General features: G+C 41.7%; 2 protein-coding genes and 1 pseudogene across 4 annotated transcripts in view; 2 read left to right on the top strand and 1 right to left on the bottom strand.

Moving 5' to 3' along the window:
- LOC113011595 (NACHT, LRR and PYD domains-containing protein 3-like) overlaps nt 1-17,462 on the bottom strand; it is a 604,422-nt gene that overhangs the window by 188,696 nt on the left and 398,264 nt on the right. The window lies entirely within an intron of this gene.
- LOC145424328 (uncharacterized) lies at nt 901-17,305 on the top strand. Its single transcript, XM_080297544.1, has 3 exons — nt 901-4,394; nt 15,081-15,845; nt 16,171-17,305. Exons 1-3 carry the CDS (start codon nt 4,377-4,379, stop codon nt 16,861-16,863), a joined length of 1,476 nt encoding a protein of 491 aa, XP_080153670.1. The 5' UTR covers nt 901-4,376; the 3' UTR covers nt 16,864-17,305.
- LOC113016297 (general transcription factor II-I repeat domain-containing protein 2 pseudogene) lies at nt 6,529-9,808 on the top strand (annotated as a pseudogene). The gene has a single exon (XR_013905285.1). The product of XR_013905285.1 is annotated as a general transcription factor II-I repeat domain-containing protein 2 pseudogene (transcript).

Below are 17,462 nucleotides of genomic sequence, written 5' to 3'. Positions count from 1 at the left end.
TCTTCCATCTCTCTCTCTTGCTCCATCTCTCTCTCCTGCTCTTCCATCTCTCTCTCCTGCTCTTCCATCTCTCTCTCTTGCTCTTCCATCTCTCTCTCCTGCTCTTCCATCTCTCTCTCTTGCTCTTCCAGCTCTCTCTCTTGCTCTTCCATCTCTCTCTTGCTCTTCCATCTCTCTCTCCTGCTCTTCCATCTCTCTCTCCTGCTCTTCCATCTCTCTCTCCTGCTCTTCCATCTCTCTCTCTTGCTCCATCTCTCTCTCTTGCTCCATCTCTCTCTCTTGCTCTTCCATCTCTCTCTCTTGCTCTTCCATCTCTCTCTCTTGCTCTTCCATCTCTCTCTCCTGCTCTTCCATCTCTCTCTCTTACTCTTCCATCTCTCTCTCTTACTCTTCCATCTCTCTCTCTTACTCTTCCATCTCTCTCTCTTGCTCTTCCATCTCTCTCTCTTGCTCTTCCATCTCTCTCTCTTGCTCTTCCATCTCTCTCTCTTGCTCTTCCATCTCTCTCTCTTGCTCTTCCATCTCTCTCTCTTGCTCTTCCATCTCTCTCCCCTGCTCTTCCATCTCTCTCTCTTGCTCTTCCATCTCTCTCTCCTGCTCTTCCATCTCTCTCTCTTGCTCTTCCATCTCTCTCTCCTGCTCTTCCATCTCTCTCTCTCTCTTGCTCTTCCATCTCTCTCTCTTACTCTTCCATCTCTCTCTCTTGCTCCATCTCTCTCTCTTGCTCTTCCATCTCTCTCCCCTGCTCTTCCATCTCTCTCTCTTGCTCTTCCATCTCTCTCTCCTGCTCTTCCATCTCTCTCTCTTGCTCTTCCATCTCTCTCTCTTGCTCTTCCATCTCTCTCCCCTGCTCTTCCATCTCTCTCTCTTGCTCTTCCATCTCTCTCTCCTGCTCTTCCATCTCTCTCTCCTGCTCTTCCATCTCTCTCTCTTGCTCTTCCATCTCTCTCTCTTGCCTCCCCTTTCCTTCATCCACCTGCTGGCCTCCACCACTTGCTGATCTTGCTAAATCTATGGAAGCTATGCCATAGCTACCACCAAACAATTCAGTAATTTTCACACATTTGGCAGCGTCTGCCTGAAGGGCTTGTTTCTTTTTGGCCCTAATTTTTTCGGCACCTCCTTTCCTTTTTTTGTTCTCCATTTTCTTTAGTTCGTCTATAAGATTGCTAAACAAGGGGGAGGGTGCATCCGACCTCCTCGGCTGTAATTGGTCCAGCCCAGAGTCGATCATGACCAATTGGCCAATCCAACACCTTTCATTGTTTATACCCTTCCCCCAAAAAAAACAAAAAATCGCCAGCGGCCCACCGGGCAAATGCCCGGTATGCCCGATGGCCAGTCCAGCTATGAGGGCAGGGCTGTGTTGGTCTGAGACTGTAGACATTAAAAAGTCCACAGGAGAGATGGTAGCTGATTAAACAAGTGTCATGAGATAATAACAAAATGCAAAGATTGGTGACAGCGCTTGGAACCATAAGGCAACAAAAAACTGTGAGAAATAATTTAGGCTCTGCCTGTGAATCACTCTTTGCTTCTCTTCTTCCTTCCATCCCATCATTTCATATATCACTCTGCACTTGCTGTCTATGTGAGAACAAGGCACAACTTGCTATTGCAATAAACTATAATCTAATTATCCACACCTAACAACTCCTGCACTTAATCTATAATAAAATGATGACAGAAAAATGTTATAGCCCTGCCTTTAGTAGCCTCACACAGCTCCTGCTGTTTCCTCCTCATGTCCTTACCAGCCATGTCTGGACAATGTTATATCATGAGTAATATTTTTTTTTAAAAATCCATCTAAATAAAACACACACATGCACACACACACAGTGACATTTTAGACCTTCTTCAGAATACTGTATATACTATGGGCATCATGGTGCTGATCCAGAATCCTTACATTATTATTTATTACTAGAGCTACAATAATAAAGCAAAGAGGAGGGGGAAGTAATAAATATGAAATAATGTATTTATGATGATTCCATTTGTTTCACTATCCACTCTGTGCAGAGGCAAAGCTTATTACATTTTTAAACTGTAGAGATACAATCATTTTACTGCTGTAAAATCCAAATGTTGTCTTATTTAAAATATAAATCTAATATAATCTGCTTCTTAATGTATGTTCTTTAAAATACAGCGTGTGTTTTTAATATATTATAATTATAATAATGCATAATTATGTGGACATGCATATTAGATCGTTTTTTAGTGAAATATAATCCCTCCAGAAAGGCAGGAAAAGCCCGGAAACTTACTTTAAAACTAAATATGTTCCCTAAAACGGTGACAGAGCTACAGACCCATGACAGCCTTACACAGGTAGCCAGCAGCTGTGACCAGCACTACCTGTGCAGTTAATAAAAGGACAGGTAATGTTTGTCGCGCTGTTGCACACACAGCACGCTCGTTTGTTTCAGTTCGTCAGTAGCAACAAGACAGCTTACCAACGTGTACGTAATAAGCTAATACTCCTGGGTGCTACACACTACAGTGTGCGCTGTACACCTACTTACTGGTTTTGTCGCATCAGTCTGTGTCTCTGAGTTAACTTGTGTTTCTCCTACAGCTCCGGACCGCAACAAATGCGCGTGCTCTTTGTGAGCTCGTTCCCGGCTCGTAACCAGCGCGTTCTGCCGTCAAGGGCGATCATTGGTTAAATGTGATCATGTGACTGATGGAAGCCAGATCCTTTTATTTAGCAAAATGTGATTAATAGTTAAATATTATTGTTGAGGGGCACAGACAGGACTCTGCACACACACACACATTAAAAAAAAAATAATAATAATTTTTAAAAAAAAAGTTGCCTCAACAAAAGGGCACCTTGGGCACCCATCAGGAAAGGGGCGGGTGCTCAAGCCCCTCTAGCCCCCCCCTCTGCACGTGCCTGCTGTTAGGTTAATTGTGCTGATCCTCGGGTTGGGGGATTTGTGTTTGTACTGGAGCGCAAAATTCAAACCAATGGAAGATGGACAACAAAAGTTCAAAGCCATCAGGTGCTCAGGTTAGAAAAAAGAGAAAAGATGCAGGTAAGCAGACGTGTGATTGGATAATGGCAGGTCATCCTGAACCAATCAGACTAAACTCCAAACAATACATTATGTTACAGATTTTAATATTAATTAGTCATTGTTACTTGTTGATTTGTCCTTTTCTCATTGTGTGACGAATTATGACGACTGTTTGGTAGCTGTTATTGTCTCTCTCTCTCTCTTCATGTGTGTTTCTCTGGTGAAACAACAGTTTTGTGTTAATGTTAGGGCTGCACGATTTTGCATAAAATGAGAATCACGATGTTTTGGCTTAGAATTGAGATCATGATTCTCTCATAACAATAAATAAACATAAAACAACAAATGTCTCACGTTTTGTTGTTGCAGCAAAATGTTGTCCTGCTTGAAATTCCGTCTCCACCGTTGCTCGACGCTGCGTGTACAGAGCAGGTAGTGCAACAATAGAAAAATAGTTGCGGGACGGCACTGTGTAGCGTTTGTCTAGGGTGTTGATCGTTTTCCTAAATCCCTCGTTTTGCACAGTGTTGATGGAGCCATATCTTTGGTCAGGTGATAAGTGATAGCCTCCGTGATGTCTTTGTGCCTGCGGGAGTTCGACGTGTATAGGGAAGCGCTGTATAAGGTTCCCGTTATTGATGTTTGGGTGGTTGACCGGGACGGATTTTCGCCTGTCACTTTCTCGTCATCCCTGACGTGCTCTCCGTTGTTTTTTCCTGCTAATTTTAGCATCACACGGCACAGCTTCTGTATCACGTGGTATAAGGCTCCGCCCTTGTCATTTGTTGAGCAGGAAGAGTGAGCACTTGTTTTCATGCAGAGTACGTCCCGGATCAAAATGTGAAGTTTTACAAATCACCACTTCTTTAGTTAATATCATTTCAGTCTCAGACAATCTTGTTTCTCTTACAGAGGTTGAATGCACCTTCTGCGGATGGCGGTACCACACAGTGTGCGTGGACTTCCCCTGCACAGAAGGCAACTACAAATGCTGTGAATGCTAAATAAACAGAAACAAATGATCCCTGTTGTCTTTGCTTGATGATTGGTTTGAGTCTTGACAATCCACATTGCTGGCGTTGCATCTTTCAATGCCAGCAATGGCAGGTATCAGTGCTCAAACCTGTTGTGTTTGTTTCCAACAAGTTGCCCACCTCGGGAAACAAAAATGTGTTCTTTTACTTGTCAGATGAACATATGAGACACTTTGACTCTTCAGTGCAGTGTGGAGCCTAACAAAGATCTGTTTTGTGTCCCAGCTGATCAGCAGGAGGAGGAGAGTCTGACGGAGCAGCAGAGGAACATTTTCAGCTACTTGGACTCAGCTCAGCCACTACAGAGGAAACAATGAGCTCAACACAGAAGGTGACAGACAGAGCAGGACCATATGACCAAAGATATTTATCACCATATACATTTGAACATTTGCCATAACGATGTAGCTGACGATAGAATTGACAGCAGACAAAATACTTTACAGCTGCACAACTTTATTAAAAACCCATCAATGTATTTTCACTGAAACAAGCAGCTGTTGTTTATGTGCATTAAAGTTATATAAAAATGTAACAGTGCAAATGCAAATTCCTCGCTGACAGTTTAACCAAAAGGCGTTTCCAGTGGAAACTGGCCGACACATCCTGAGCATAACCATGTATAATATCCACTAAACTTCAGAAGAGGTTATACAGTCGTGGCCAAAAGGTTTGAGAATTGCATAAATATTGGAACCTGGAGAAGTTGCTGCTTAAGTTTTTATAATAGCATTTTGCCTGCACTCCAGAATGTTATGAGGAGTGATCAGATGAACTGCATCGTCCTTCTTTGCCATGAAAACGAACTTAATCCCCAAAAAGCCTTACCACTGCATTTCATTGCTGTCATCAAAGGACCTGCTGAGACCATTTCAGTGATCGTCTTCTTAACTCAGGTGAGAATGTTGGCGAGCACGAGGCTGGAGATCATCATGGCTGTATCCCGATTCAGGTTCTGCAGCTTTAAAGTCCTCAAGGGCCGCGTACTCAAAGACCGCTAAGGCCGAAGTGCGAGGCTCGTAGGCTCGTGAAATGGGACATCTAGCCTCCGTCGCGCTGCCCAGGTTGCCTAGCAACCATGATACTAACAGCTGGAAACGTTTCATACAGCTTTGTTTGACAGAAATGAAGGAGAACATATTTAGTTCATTTGTTTCTACATGAGCTCTGTGTGATTTGATGAGTATCTGAGGCTGAGACCACAGGACTGTGAAACATGATTGTTGGGCTTCATTTCTGTGCTGAACAGTCGTTTAAGATTAGCTGTAAATAACAATTAGCTGATGTTGTTCATGAGACTAAAGTCATCTCACTGTGGCAATGTAAATATAATATGACCAATATTATAGTTATTATATTAATCACTTCACTCACAGACAAGTATCTGTGACAGTGTGTATACAGATGTCTCATATATAAGAGACAAATTTTGTTCCTTCAGTATGTTGGCATTATTACATTTGGCTCAATGCTTACATATATGTGTAAAAGCAAATGTAGGTGTGATAACTGTGTCTGATAGAATGAAGAGTAGACTGATATATGAAATATTCCTTTATTGGGTGAGAAAATCGGACCATGTCATAACTGCTTTAAGTCACATAGAATAGACATCAGAGCCTTAAACAGGCTGACTTCTGCTAAATGGGTCAAACTGGGCAGAAAGTCTACAAACACATAACATCCTTATAGAATATGATGTAACACTATAGATCAACTTAGCTCAGAATATATTAAATTCAATTTTATTTATATAGCGCTAAATCACAACAAAAGTCGCCTCAAGGCGCTTCATAGATACAGAGAAAAACCCAACAATCATATGACCCCCTATGAGCAGCACTTTGGCAACAGTGGGAAGGAAAAACTCCCTTTTAACAGGAAGAAACCTCCGGCAGAACCAGGCTCAGGGAGGGGCGGCCATCTGCTGTGACCGGTTGGGGTGAGAGAAGGAAGACAGGATAAAGACATGCTGTGGAAGAGAGACAGAGGTTAATAACAGATATGATTCAATGCAGAGAGGTCTATTAATACATAGTGAGTGAGAAAGGTGACTGGAAAGGAAAAACTCAATGCATCATGGGAATCCCCCGGCAGCCTACGTCTATTGCAGCATAACTAAGGGAGGATTCAGGGTCACCTGGTCCAGCCCTAACTATATGCTTTAGCAAAAAGGAACGTTTTAAACCTAATCTTAAAAGTAGAGATGGTGTCTGTCTCCTGAATCCAAACTGGAAGCTGGTTCCACAGAAGAGGGGCCTGAAAACTGAAGGCTCTGCCTCCCATTCTACTTTTAAATACTCTAGGAACAACAAGTAGGCCTGCAGAGCGAGAGCGAAGTGCTCTAATAGGGTGATATGGTACTACAAGGTCATTAAGATAAGATGGGGCCTGATTATTTAAGACCTTGTATGTGAGGAGCAGGATTTTGAATCCTGGATTTAACAGGAAGCCAGTGAAGGGAAGCCAAAACAGGAGAAATCTGCTCTCTCTTTCTAGTCCCTGTCAGGACTCTTGCTGCAGTATTTTGGATTAGCTGAAGGCTTTTCAGTGAGTTTTTAGGACTTCCTGATAATAATGAATTACAGTCGTCCAGCCTGGAAGTAATAAATGCATGAACTAGTTTTTCAGCGTCACTCTGAGACAGGATATTTCTAACTTTAGAGATGTTGCACAAATGGAAGAACGCAGTCTTACATATTTGTTTAATATGTGCGTTGAAGGACATGTCCTGGTCAAAAATGACTCCAAGGTTTCTCACAACGTTACTGGAGGCCAAGGTAATGCCATCCAGAGTAAGAATCTGGTTAGATACCATATTTCTAAGATTTTCAGGGCCGAGTACAATAACCTCAGTTTGATCTGAATTAAGAAGCAGAAAGTTAGCGGCCATCCAGGTCTTTATGTCTTTAAGACATTCCTGCAGTTTAACTCATTGGTGTGTGTTATCTGGCTTCATGGACAGATAGAGCTTGGTGTCATCAGCATAGCAGTGTAAATGTATGCTATGTCTTCTAATGATGCTGCCTAAGGGAAGCATGTATAATGTAAACAGAATTGGTCCTAGCACTGAACCCTGTGGAACTCCATAATTAACCTCAGTGTGTGAAGAGGACTCTCCATTTACATGCACAAATTGGAGTCTATTAGATAGATATGATACAAACCACTGCAGCGCAGTACCTGTAATACCTACAGCATGTTCTGATCGCTCTAATAGGATATTATGGTCGACAGTATCGAACGCTGAACTAAGGTCTAGCACATAGGTGTCAAACTCAAAATTTGGCCCGCAGCCTAATTACATTTGGCCCGCGAGGCCATACCAAATTACTATTAGAGCTGGCCCGCCGGTCTTATGCAGCGCATGTACTGCTAATACTACAACTCCCAGAATGCTCTGTTGGCGTTTTGGCGCGTCAGTCAGGACAGGACCCATTAACGCCCTCTCCTCTGTTTACTGTAGTCATAGCAACCGCATGAATACTGCCGCGCTACCTCTCCCAAAATGGCGAAAAGAAAGAACGAAAACAGGAGCTTCCTGGACAGGTGGGAGACAGAATATCTGTTTACCTATGTAAAAGACAGACCTGTTTGTCTTGTATGTGGAGCTCATGTGGCTTTAACCAAGGAGTACAACATTAGACGACACTATGAAACGAAACACCAAGAGAAGTACAAGGACCTGGACATGACTCAAAGGCGCCGGAAAGCAGAAGAGATGAAAAGAAGTTTTGTTTCACAACAGACTATGTTCAAAAAAGCCATATCACAAAGTGAGGCTGCTGTAAAGGCTAGTTTTGTTGTGGCAGCAGAGATCGCAAAATCAGCCCGGCCCTTCAGTGAGGGAGAGTTTGTGAAAAGTTGTATGATGAAAGTGTGCCCAGAGAAAAAGCAAGTATTTTCAAATGTTAGCCTGAGCAGAAACACAGTAGCTGATCGCACACGTGAACTTGCCAACAATCTAAATAACCAGCTGATGGAGAAGGGAAACAGTTTCGTTGCATTCTCCCTCGCTGTGGATGAGAGCAGCGACGCCTCTGATACTGCCCAGCTTTCAGTCTTCATCTGTGGTGTGGACTCAACTCTCTGTGTTACGGAAGAACTTTTAGGATTAAAATCAATGCATGGAACAACCACAGGGAAGGAAATATTTGAAGAGGTTTCCAAATGTCTAACTGAAATGAAGTTGCCATGGGAAAAACTTGTGGGGTTAACGACAGATGGTGCACCAGCGATGTGTGGTCAAAGGAGCGGACTGGTGGGCAGGGTACGGGAGAAGATGCGAGCGGAGAACTGTGCAGGTGAGCTGACTGTTTATCACTGCATCATACATCAAGAATCACTTTGTGGCAAAGCCCTAAAGATGGAACATGTTATGACCGCAGTAACACGAGTAGTTAACTTTATAAGAGCCAAAGGTCTGAATCACCGCCAATTCAAATCTTTTCTTGAGGAGTGTGGTTCGGAATACGGAGACGTGCCGTATCACACGGAGGTGAGGTGGTTAAGCCGAGGGAAAGTACTGAACAGATGTTTCGAGCTACGCGAGGAAATATTTCAGTTTCTGGAAAGCAAAGGGCAAGACACAGCTGAGCTCAGGGAGCAAGAGTTTCTGTGTGAGCTGGCCTTTATGTGTGATATCACGAGCCATCTCATTGCACTGAACCTGCAGCTTCAGGGATGGGGGCGTATCATCACAGATATGTACGCTGCAGTGAGGGCTTTTAAAACGAAATTGTGCTTGTGGCAGAATCAGATGCTACAAGGAAACCTGGGCCATTTTCCCTGCTGCCAAACGATGAACATGCAAATCTCTACTGCTGTGTTCCCATGTGCACAGTTTGCTGAAAAACTCTGTGTACTCAGTACTGAGTTTACCTGGCGGTTTGCCGACTTTGACGCCCAGAAATGTCGATTTGAACTGCTCAGTAATCCTTTTGCAGTTGACGTGGCAAAAGCACCAACAAACCTCCAAATGGAGCTGATTGAACTCCAGTGTAGTGACACGCTGAAATCAAAGTATGATGCTGTGGGCGCTTCACAATTTCCACATTTCATCCCTGACACAATGCCTGGGCTCCGGACCCACGCTGCTCAGATGCTCTCCATGTTCGGCAGCACTTACCTATGTGAGCAACTATTCTCCTCAATGAAGATGGCCAAAACATCTCACAGGAGACGTCTGACCGATGAACACCTTCACTCGATCCTGAGGATTTCCTCAGCTCAGAGCCTGAGCCCAGACATTGAGGAACTAGCATCCAAGAAGAGATGCCAGGTGTCTGGCTTGGACGCATCAGAGTAGATCAGTGTGTAGCAAACTGAGCTATAATTACCATTTTCTTTGTGCAATTTGTCTTGCTACTCCCAGACATGGGCTTGAATGGTTTCACGTTTAATGATATTTTTATTAGTTAAGTGGTTTATTATTGTTATTTTATTTTTACATTTATTATTAGCCTGGGGAAAAAGTTTACTGCTAAAATTTAAATCAGAAGGCTGCAAATACAATTTTTACTTAAGAAATGCATTCCAGTGATATGTTATTTAATTGGAATTTCAATTTTGCATGTGTGCAATATTAAGTTATATATGTTTATATAAGTTATATATCGTTCAGTATTAAGCGTTTCTTATTCCATATTCAGTTTTTCAGCAAAACTTATTTGAGTCTGTAAGAAAAGGTTCCTTGTTATATTTGGAGGAAGATTTTTTTCAATAAATATTAACGTTGGCCCGCGACTTTGTTCCAGTTTTGAATTTTGGCCCACTGTGTATTTGAGTTTGACACCCCTGGTCTAGCAGGACAAGCACAGAGATGAGTCCACTGTCAGAGGCCATAAGAAGATCATTTGTAACCTTCACTAAAGCTGTTTCTGTGCTGTGCTGAGCTCTGAAACCTGACTGAAACTCTTCAAATAAACCATTCCTCTGCAGATGATCTGTTAGCTGTTTGACAACTACTCTTTCAAGGATGTTTGATATTAGAGCTGGGCGATATATCGAGTTTTTAAAAAATATCGATATATTTTTATACGAGATATAAGATGTGACAATATCCTTTATATCGATATAGTCTATGTTACATTATAATTATACCTGTGGAGCCGCAAGTTTGCCTCTCTTTCGTCCACTTTCGTCTTCACAACGTTACTCGGCCTCGCCTCTCCTTCACTGAACACAACTCCCCCTCCTCCCCCATTGCTTCACCTGCAGGAAGCGACAAGATGGACACGGCAAATCTCCATTAACGAGTTACTGCGCATCGACCCGTGTGTGGGGCTGGACGCCGTCAACGTGTTAGCTAGCTAACCACGCTAACGAGCTAACCACGCTAACGGCATGCAGCCCAGAGGTGGTGCACGGACTAAAATCCTTTCATTTTCTCAAAAGTTGACAGCGCGCCTTATGTATGAATTCTGGTTGTGCTTGATGGCTGCGAACCGATTTTATGTGGTACACAGCGCTCAGCAATCTGTCAAAAAATGTTTTAGTACGACTTTGGTAAGCTACGGAGCTGCACCGCTTGATGGATTGTCAGAGCATTACGGCTGAGCCTCGCGGAGTGATACGTACTGTGCTTCAACACAATATTACAATATTACCCTACTGTGTATAAGGACCATAAATGGCACCTGTTAAGAGACGTGGTTGCGAAGCGGATTTCAAACTCCAGGCTGTCAGTCACGCAGTACAAGTTGGGAACTGAGCAGCTGTGAAATCTGTCTTTGTTATTACGCTCAGCGTCTTTTAGTTTACATTTTGACTGCACAATTGTGAGCTTTTTGTTATGCACAAAAACAACATTGTTTTCTTTTATTTATGGAGCATTATTATTTAATAAATGCTCATAATTTATTTTTGAGTAAATTTTATGTACATCTGCTCTATATATAGATATATATCTTATATCGCCAACAAGCTAAAAAATATCGAGATATGAATTTTGGGTCATATCGCCCAGCCCTATTTGATATGAAAGGAAGGTTGGAGATTGGCCTATAATTAGCTAAGACTGCTGGGTCTAGAGATGGCTTTTTGAGTAAAGGTTTAACTACAGCCAGCTTGAAGGCCTGTGGTACATAGCCGATCATTAGAGATAGGTTGATCATATTTAAGATCGAAGAATTAATTAATGGCAGGACTTCTTTGAGCAGTTTTGTAGGAATGGGGTCTAAAAGACACGTTGAGGGTTTGGAGGAAGTAATTATTGAAGTTAACTCAGAAAGATCAATTGGAGAAAAAGAGTCTAACTTAACATCAATGGTACTAAGAGTAGCTGTAGATAATATTACATCTGTGGGATGATTATTGGTCATTTTTTCTCTAATGATAAAAATTTTATTTGTGAAGAAGTTCATGAAGTCATTACTAGTTAACGTTAAAGGGATGGTTGGCTCAAAAGAGCTCTGACTTTTTGTCAGCCTGGCTACAGAGCTGAAGAGAAACCTGGGGTTGTTCTTATTTTCTTCAATCAGTGATGAATAGTAAGATGTTCTGGCTTTGCGGAGGGCTTTCTTATAAAGCAACAAACTATTTCTCCAGGCTAAATGATGATCCTCTAAATTTGTGACACGCCATTTCCTCTCCAGCTTACGAGTCATCTGCTTTAGGGTACGTGTTTGAGAATTATACCACGGAGTCAGGTACTTCTGATTTGAGGCCTTAGTTTTCACAGGAGCTACAGTATCCAGAGTCGTACGTAGTGAGGAGGTGAAATTATTAACAAGAAAATCGACCTCTGTTGGGGTAGCGTTCAGATAGCTGCTCTGCTCTGTGTTGGTACAGGGCATTGGAGATGATAACAGTGGGTGGATTATATTCTTAAACTTAGTTACAGCGCTTTCAGAAAGACATCTACTGTGATAAAGTCTACTCTCCACCGCTGTGTAATCAATTATTGTAAATGTAAATGTTATCAGGAAATGATCAGACAGGAGAGGGTTTTCAGGAAACACTGTTAAATGTTCAGGTTCGATGCCATATGTTAAAACAAGATCTAGAGTGTGATTAAAGTGGTGGGTGGGTTCTTTTACATTTTGAGAGAAACCAATTGAGTCTAATAACAGATTAAATGCCATGTTGAGGCTGTCATTTTTAGCATCTACATGGAAGTTAAATCAATTTGTTGATCAATTATTAAGTCATGTACTAACAGAGACTTGGAGGAGAGAGACCTAATGTTTAATAATCCACATTTCACTGTTTTACTCTTTGGTTCAGATGTGGATACTGTATTGTTCTTTCTTTGTAATTGTTTATGTTTAAGTTGTTTGTTGCTGGTTTTTAGTTTGTTTTTTGTCTGTTTGGAAGCTGACACAGTCTCTATGGAGATGGGTTTTTGGGGGGGTAGCAGGAGGAGAGAAGCTGCAGAGAAGCGTGTAAGACTGCAACTCTGCTTCCTGGTCCCAACTCTGGATAGTCATATTTTGGGGGGTTTAATAAATTTGTCCATATTTCTAGAAATGAGAGCTGCTCCATCCAAAGTGGGATGGATGCCGTCTCTCCTAACAAGACCAGGTTTCCTCCAGAAGGTTTGCCAATTATCTATGAAGCCCACATCGTTTCTGGGACACCAATCAGACAGCCAGCAATTTAAGGAGAACATGCGGCTAAACATGTCACTCCTGGTCTGATTGGGGAGGGGACCAGAGAAAACTACAGAGTCCGACATTGTTTTGGCAACGTTGCACACAGATTCAATATTGATTATAGTGACCTCCGATTGGCGTAACCGGGTGTCATTACTGCCGACGTGAATTATGATTTTACTGAAATATACATAAAGCATATAAACAATTACAGCAATATGATGCAACAAACACAGCAGCTACTGATCCAAAATACTCAAAGCTTCATAGAACTGAAACCAACATTTATTTTTAGCTCCATCCTGCTGCTGATACAGACTTTAGGTTTCTGAACATTAAACTTGTTGCTGCCTTTCATAGTGTGTAACTTGAAGGCCCTGAGTACTCTGAGTACTTTCTCCCACACTGGAAACACTGGGATGATCACATTATTTGAACATTACCTAATAAGACTGATTCAGCACAGACAGTTATGTTAAACTTTCCTAGCAGTCCTTCACAAACAGGGAACAGTCTGTCTATTCTCTCCATCTGTCAGCTGCTGCTGGCTCTTCCTCCTCCTCTTCCTCACACACTGCTGAGTTTGTCCTGGTGGATCATCAGGGCTGCAAAGCCTCACAGATGATGTGCAGCAGTGGCTCCCTCAGTCTGTCCTCACTCTGGACACTTGCAGTCGTCACACATGGAAATCAAATGTGTGATAAGCTGCAGGATTCAAACACAAGTGTAACTTATAAACACATGTTCATACTTTTATTCCACAATCAGAGAGAAAGAAACAGAGAGAGAGTGCAGGACAGACAGACAGGTGACAGTCTCAGGTGTACACACTGCTACACAACAGCACCAGAGAAGCAGGATTTAGTGTTTGTGTTATTACGAGTGTAAACAAGAAGAGTTCCAGATGGTGCAGTGGACACATGTGTGACTGCTGTGATTAAAGCATCTTTCTTTCAGCTTAACGAGTGAACCGTCAGCTCGTTCAAACACACGTTAAAGTGCGTTTGGCTCGACACCACCGAACAGAGGCAGCAATATAACACAGCTAACATTAACAGTGCAGTGAATCCTGCTTGTGCCGTGATGTTCAGGACTGCAAACCGAGCAGCATCACTGACTTTCAGCTTGTTGTGTTTGTGGATATATGACTGACTTTAATTATCCACAAAATCATCACATTCTCTGTCAGATTAAGGTCGACTATTGAACGGCGTATATTTTAAAGGCTTTAAAACCAAGTTAACGCTGAAAGTACAAACATCACTAATGTCACATAACTCTGCCGACAAGGCATAGCTATGGCTATGAAATGCTCTTTGTGTATCACTTCTTCATTATGAAAGATGTCATTAATGCACTAGTAATGTCTCATCTGGAGTATTGTTCAATCATTTGGTCAGCAGCTAATAAGACAGATCTTAACAGACTTCAGTTAGTCCAGAATAAGGCATCCAGATTAGTGTGAAGATGTTCATACTATACTAATATTGATAAAATGCATAATAACCTTTCTTGGCTTCCTGTACAGGCTAAAATATTCTATGGCTTACTTGTAGTTCTAAAGAAAGCAATTCTGTTAAACACACCACATTTATTCTGCTCAGCTGCAGTATCCAGATGAAATACATCATCATATTACACAGTTTTCAACAAGCTGCAATTTAGTAAATGCTCGAGTTAAAAGTAACGTTTTGTAAAACTGTTACATTTAGAGCAACTTTTAAGTGGAATAAGTTGCCTTAAAAAATTAGAGAATTATTCAAAACTTCAATGAAGACTTAAAAGCCGATTTACAGAGCTTTTAGTTGTTGTAAATATTGTAAGACATGATTTGTTTTTGAAATTTGTGTAATGTGCCTCAATGTTATTGATATTATTATTATTATTATTGATTGCTTATATTTGAACAATTGTGAAACCTCACTGTGGATGTAAGAGTGAAATTATGTGGATATCTTGAATCCACTTTATTGTGTAATATTTTATGTGAGTATTTGACGGAAGACGAGCAACATCTGTTGTGGAAGCTAACGGGGTTCCTTTAGAATAAACAAACATAGGATTTATTATCACTGAATAATTCTGTATAAATCTATACAAATTATAGAAATATGTAATACGAAACAACAAAATAATCTAATTTATAAAATAATGTGTGTGTGTGTGTGTGTGTGTGTGTGTGTGTGTGTGTGTGTGTGTGTGTGTGCATGATTTTAGTGTTTGAACAATCATGAATTATCTTTAACAGCAGGTTGGATGTAATGTGTTAGAACTACCAGCAGGTGGGGATAAGAGACCTTTAAGGTGTTTGGTGCCACGCTCCACCTTCAGGTTTAAAACTAGTGTTAATGGAGTTTGAAGGTTGAGTTTGTTCCACGACTGCATTTCACTCACTGCCACTGTTTGTATCTCTGTCACTGCAGGACCAACATGGAGCCAGAAGTCAGCGCTCTCAGGAGGCCGACAAACCTCACAGAAGAAAGGGAGAGAAAAAACACACCTGTGACGAGTGTGGGAAGGGTTTTACTGTGAGGGCTAAACTAAAACAGCATCAGGTCATCCACACTGGAGAGAGACCGTTCAGCTGTGACTTGTGTGGAAAGTCTTTTTCCTTGAAGGGTCACCTAAAAACACACCAACTCATCCACAGTGGAGTTAAAGCGTACAGCTGTGATCAGTGTGGGAAGGGTTTTACTCTGAAGGCTTCACTAAAACAGCATCAGGTCATCCACACTGGAGAGAGACCGTTCAGCTGTGACTTGTGTGGAAAGTCTTTTTCCTTGAAGGTTTCCCTAAGAAAACACCAACTCATCCACAGTGGAGTTAAAGCGTACAGCTGTGATCAGTGTGGCAGAGCTTTTACTCGCAGTAGCCACTTACAGAGTCATCTAGTTACCCACTCTGGAATTAAGCCATACAGCTGTGACATCTGTGGAAAAACTTTCAGCCAGAGAGGGAGCCGAAATACACACCTACGCATTCACACCAGACATGATGTGTACTGCTGTGAACAGTGTGGCAAATACTTTACAACAGACTCACACTTACAACAACACATGTTTACCCACACTGAGGAGAGACCTTATCAATGTGACCTGTGTGAGAAGAATTTTAAATCTCCACATGACCTGAGACGACACCAACAGATCCACACCAGAAAGAGAGTCTACAAGTGCAGCTACTGTGAGGTATGTATTTATATTGTTATCTTGTCATTTTAGCCTGACTGTTTGGAACAAGTCTGCTCATTAAACTGTGTTAGCATGTTAGCAATTCTACTGCATGGAAAAGCAGCTCTGAGTGATTATTCAGATTTTCCTTTCAGTTATGATTTTAGTATTACTGTAGTATTATGGTGGTAGTATTGTAGTTATTGCAGCCCAGTAAACTGAGTGTGTTAACTGAAACAGTCAAATGTAGTTGGACGTCTGCAGAGATGCTCTTTATTTCAGGCGACGTTCAGGATACAAATGTTGAAGGACTGACTTACACTGTCTTTGTGTCTTTGTTTAGAAGCAGAGCGACACAGATGGATCCAGTTCTCAACCCTGTCATCACTGTGGTGGTGGGAAAGACTTTCATTGTGACCTCTGTGGAAAAACTTTCAGTCGGCAAAAGACCCTAAAAGTACATCAACGTAGACACACTGGAGACAAACTGAAATACTGCAAAGAATGTGGGAGAAGCTTCACCACATCAAGTGAGTTAAAACAACATGAACTGATTCACAGTGGGGTTAAAAAGCACCTCTGTGATCAGTGTGGGTCATCCTTCACCACTGCATGGAAGCTTGAATCACACAAACGAGTCCACACAGGAGAGAAACCACACAAGTGCAGACACTGTGAGAGAAGCTTCTCACAGTCAGGTAATCGTAACATTCATGAACGTGCACACATGGAAGGAAACTACAGCTGTGACCAGTGTGACAAGAGCTTCAGGAATCTCAGTTCATACTCTGCACACAAACGATCCCACGTTACTAATAAACTGTTTCACTGTTACCAATGTGCCCAAACATTCACCTCATTGTCTGCTCTGTGCAAACATCAGCGCGATCACTCAGGGCTGAAATCACTCCCATCACTGGATCACAGTGAATCTGAAGACACAGAAAGATCCTCTGGTTTCTGTGTCAGACTCAAAAAGCTTGAGATCAGGCTCCACAGAGTTCAGATAGAATCATTTAAACTTGTGTTGAACTGAACTGGTTGCTGGGCTGAACTTCTACATAATACAGATCTACATGGGATCTTCTTTTCTGTTGTTTTACTGAGTCAGTTTTGTCCTTTTTTCTCTGTCCTGGTTTTGCTCGTCTGTAAATGATTGAAACTCAGTCAAATAGTTCATTGTTCTCCAGCAAAACGTTTTGGAAACTCATGTTTAACCTTTAAAACTCTGACATGTTTTAGCACACAAGGCTTCATCGGGGAGTTCACTCATGATTGGACCATGAGAACAAAGGATTTTAGTTCTTTCAAAGAGAGTCTTGGAGATGTTTGATGTTTCTGTTTTTCTGAAACCACCTGAAAGAAAAACTATTTTTCTTGCTTTATGTAGTGTGGAAGTTTTTAATGTTTCTTCATCTGTGATGTTCTTGAATGTGTTCACGTGAAGATGGTACAAATAAACTGTCCTTTCAGCTTTAGCTCCTAATTTATTCATTATTTATGGATGTAGCACAGCAGCCGTCTCTTGATTAACACATGGAGGGCTCGGGATCTGATGGTGTCGTCTCCCTAATTTGCCCACTCAGTAAATCTCACTCATGGCCAAGAAATTGAAATAAACCTTGTTTCCCTGCT

This window comes from Astatotilapia calliptera, chromosome 3 (assembly GCF_964374335.1).
Source record: "Astatotilapia calliptera chromosome 3, fAstCal68.1, whole genome shotgun sequence".
Classification (NCBI taxonomy): Eukaryota; Metazoa; Chordata; class Actinopteri; order Cichliformes; family Cichlidae; genus Astatotilapia; species Astatotilapia calliptera.
The sequence above is the reverse complement of the archived record's forward strand: the minus strand, read 5'-3'. Positions and strand labels throughout refer to the sequence as shown.

Bases quoted from the DNA above. Each gene is read 5' to 3' on its own strand.
- LOC145424328 (XM_080297544.1), top strand. The intron at 15,846-16,170 runs GTATGTATTTAT...GTCTTTGTTTAG, and splicing joins ACAAGTGCAGCTACTGTGAG to AAGCAGAGCGACACAGATGG.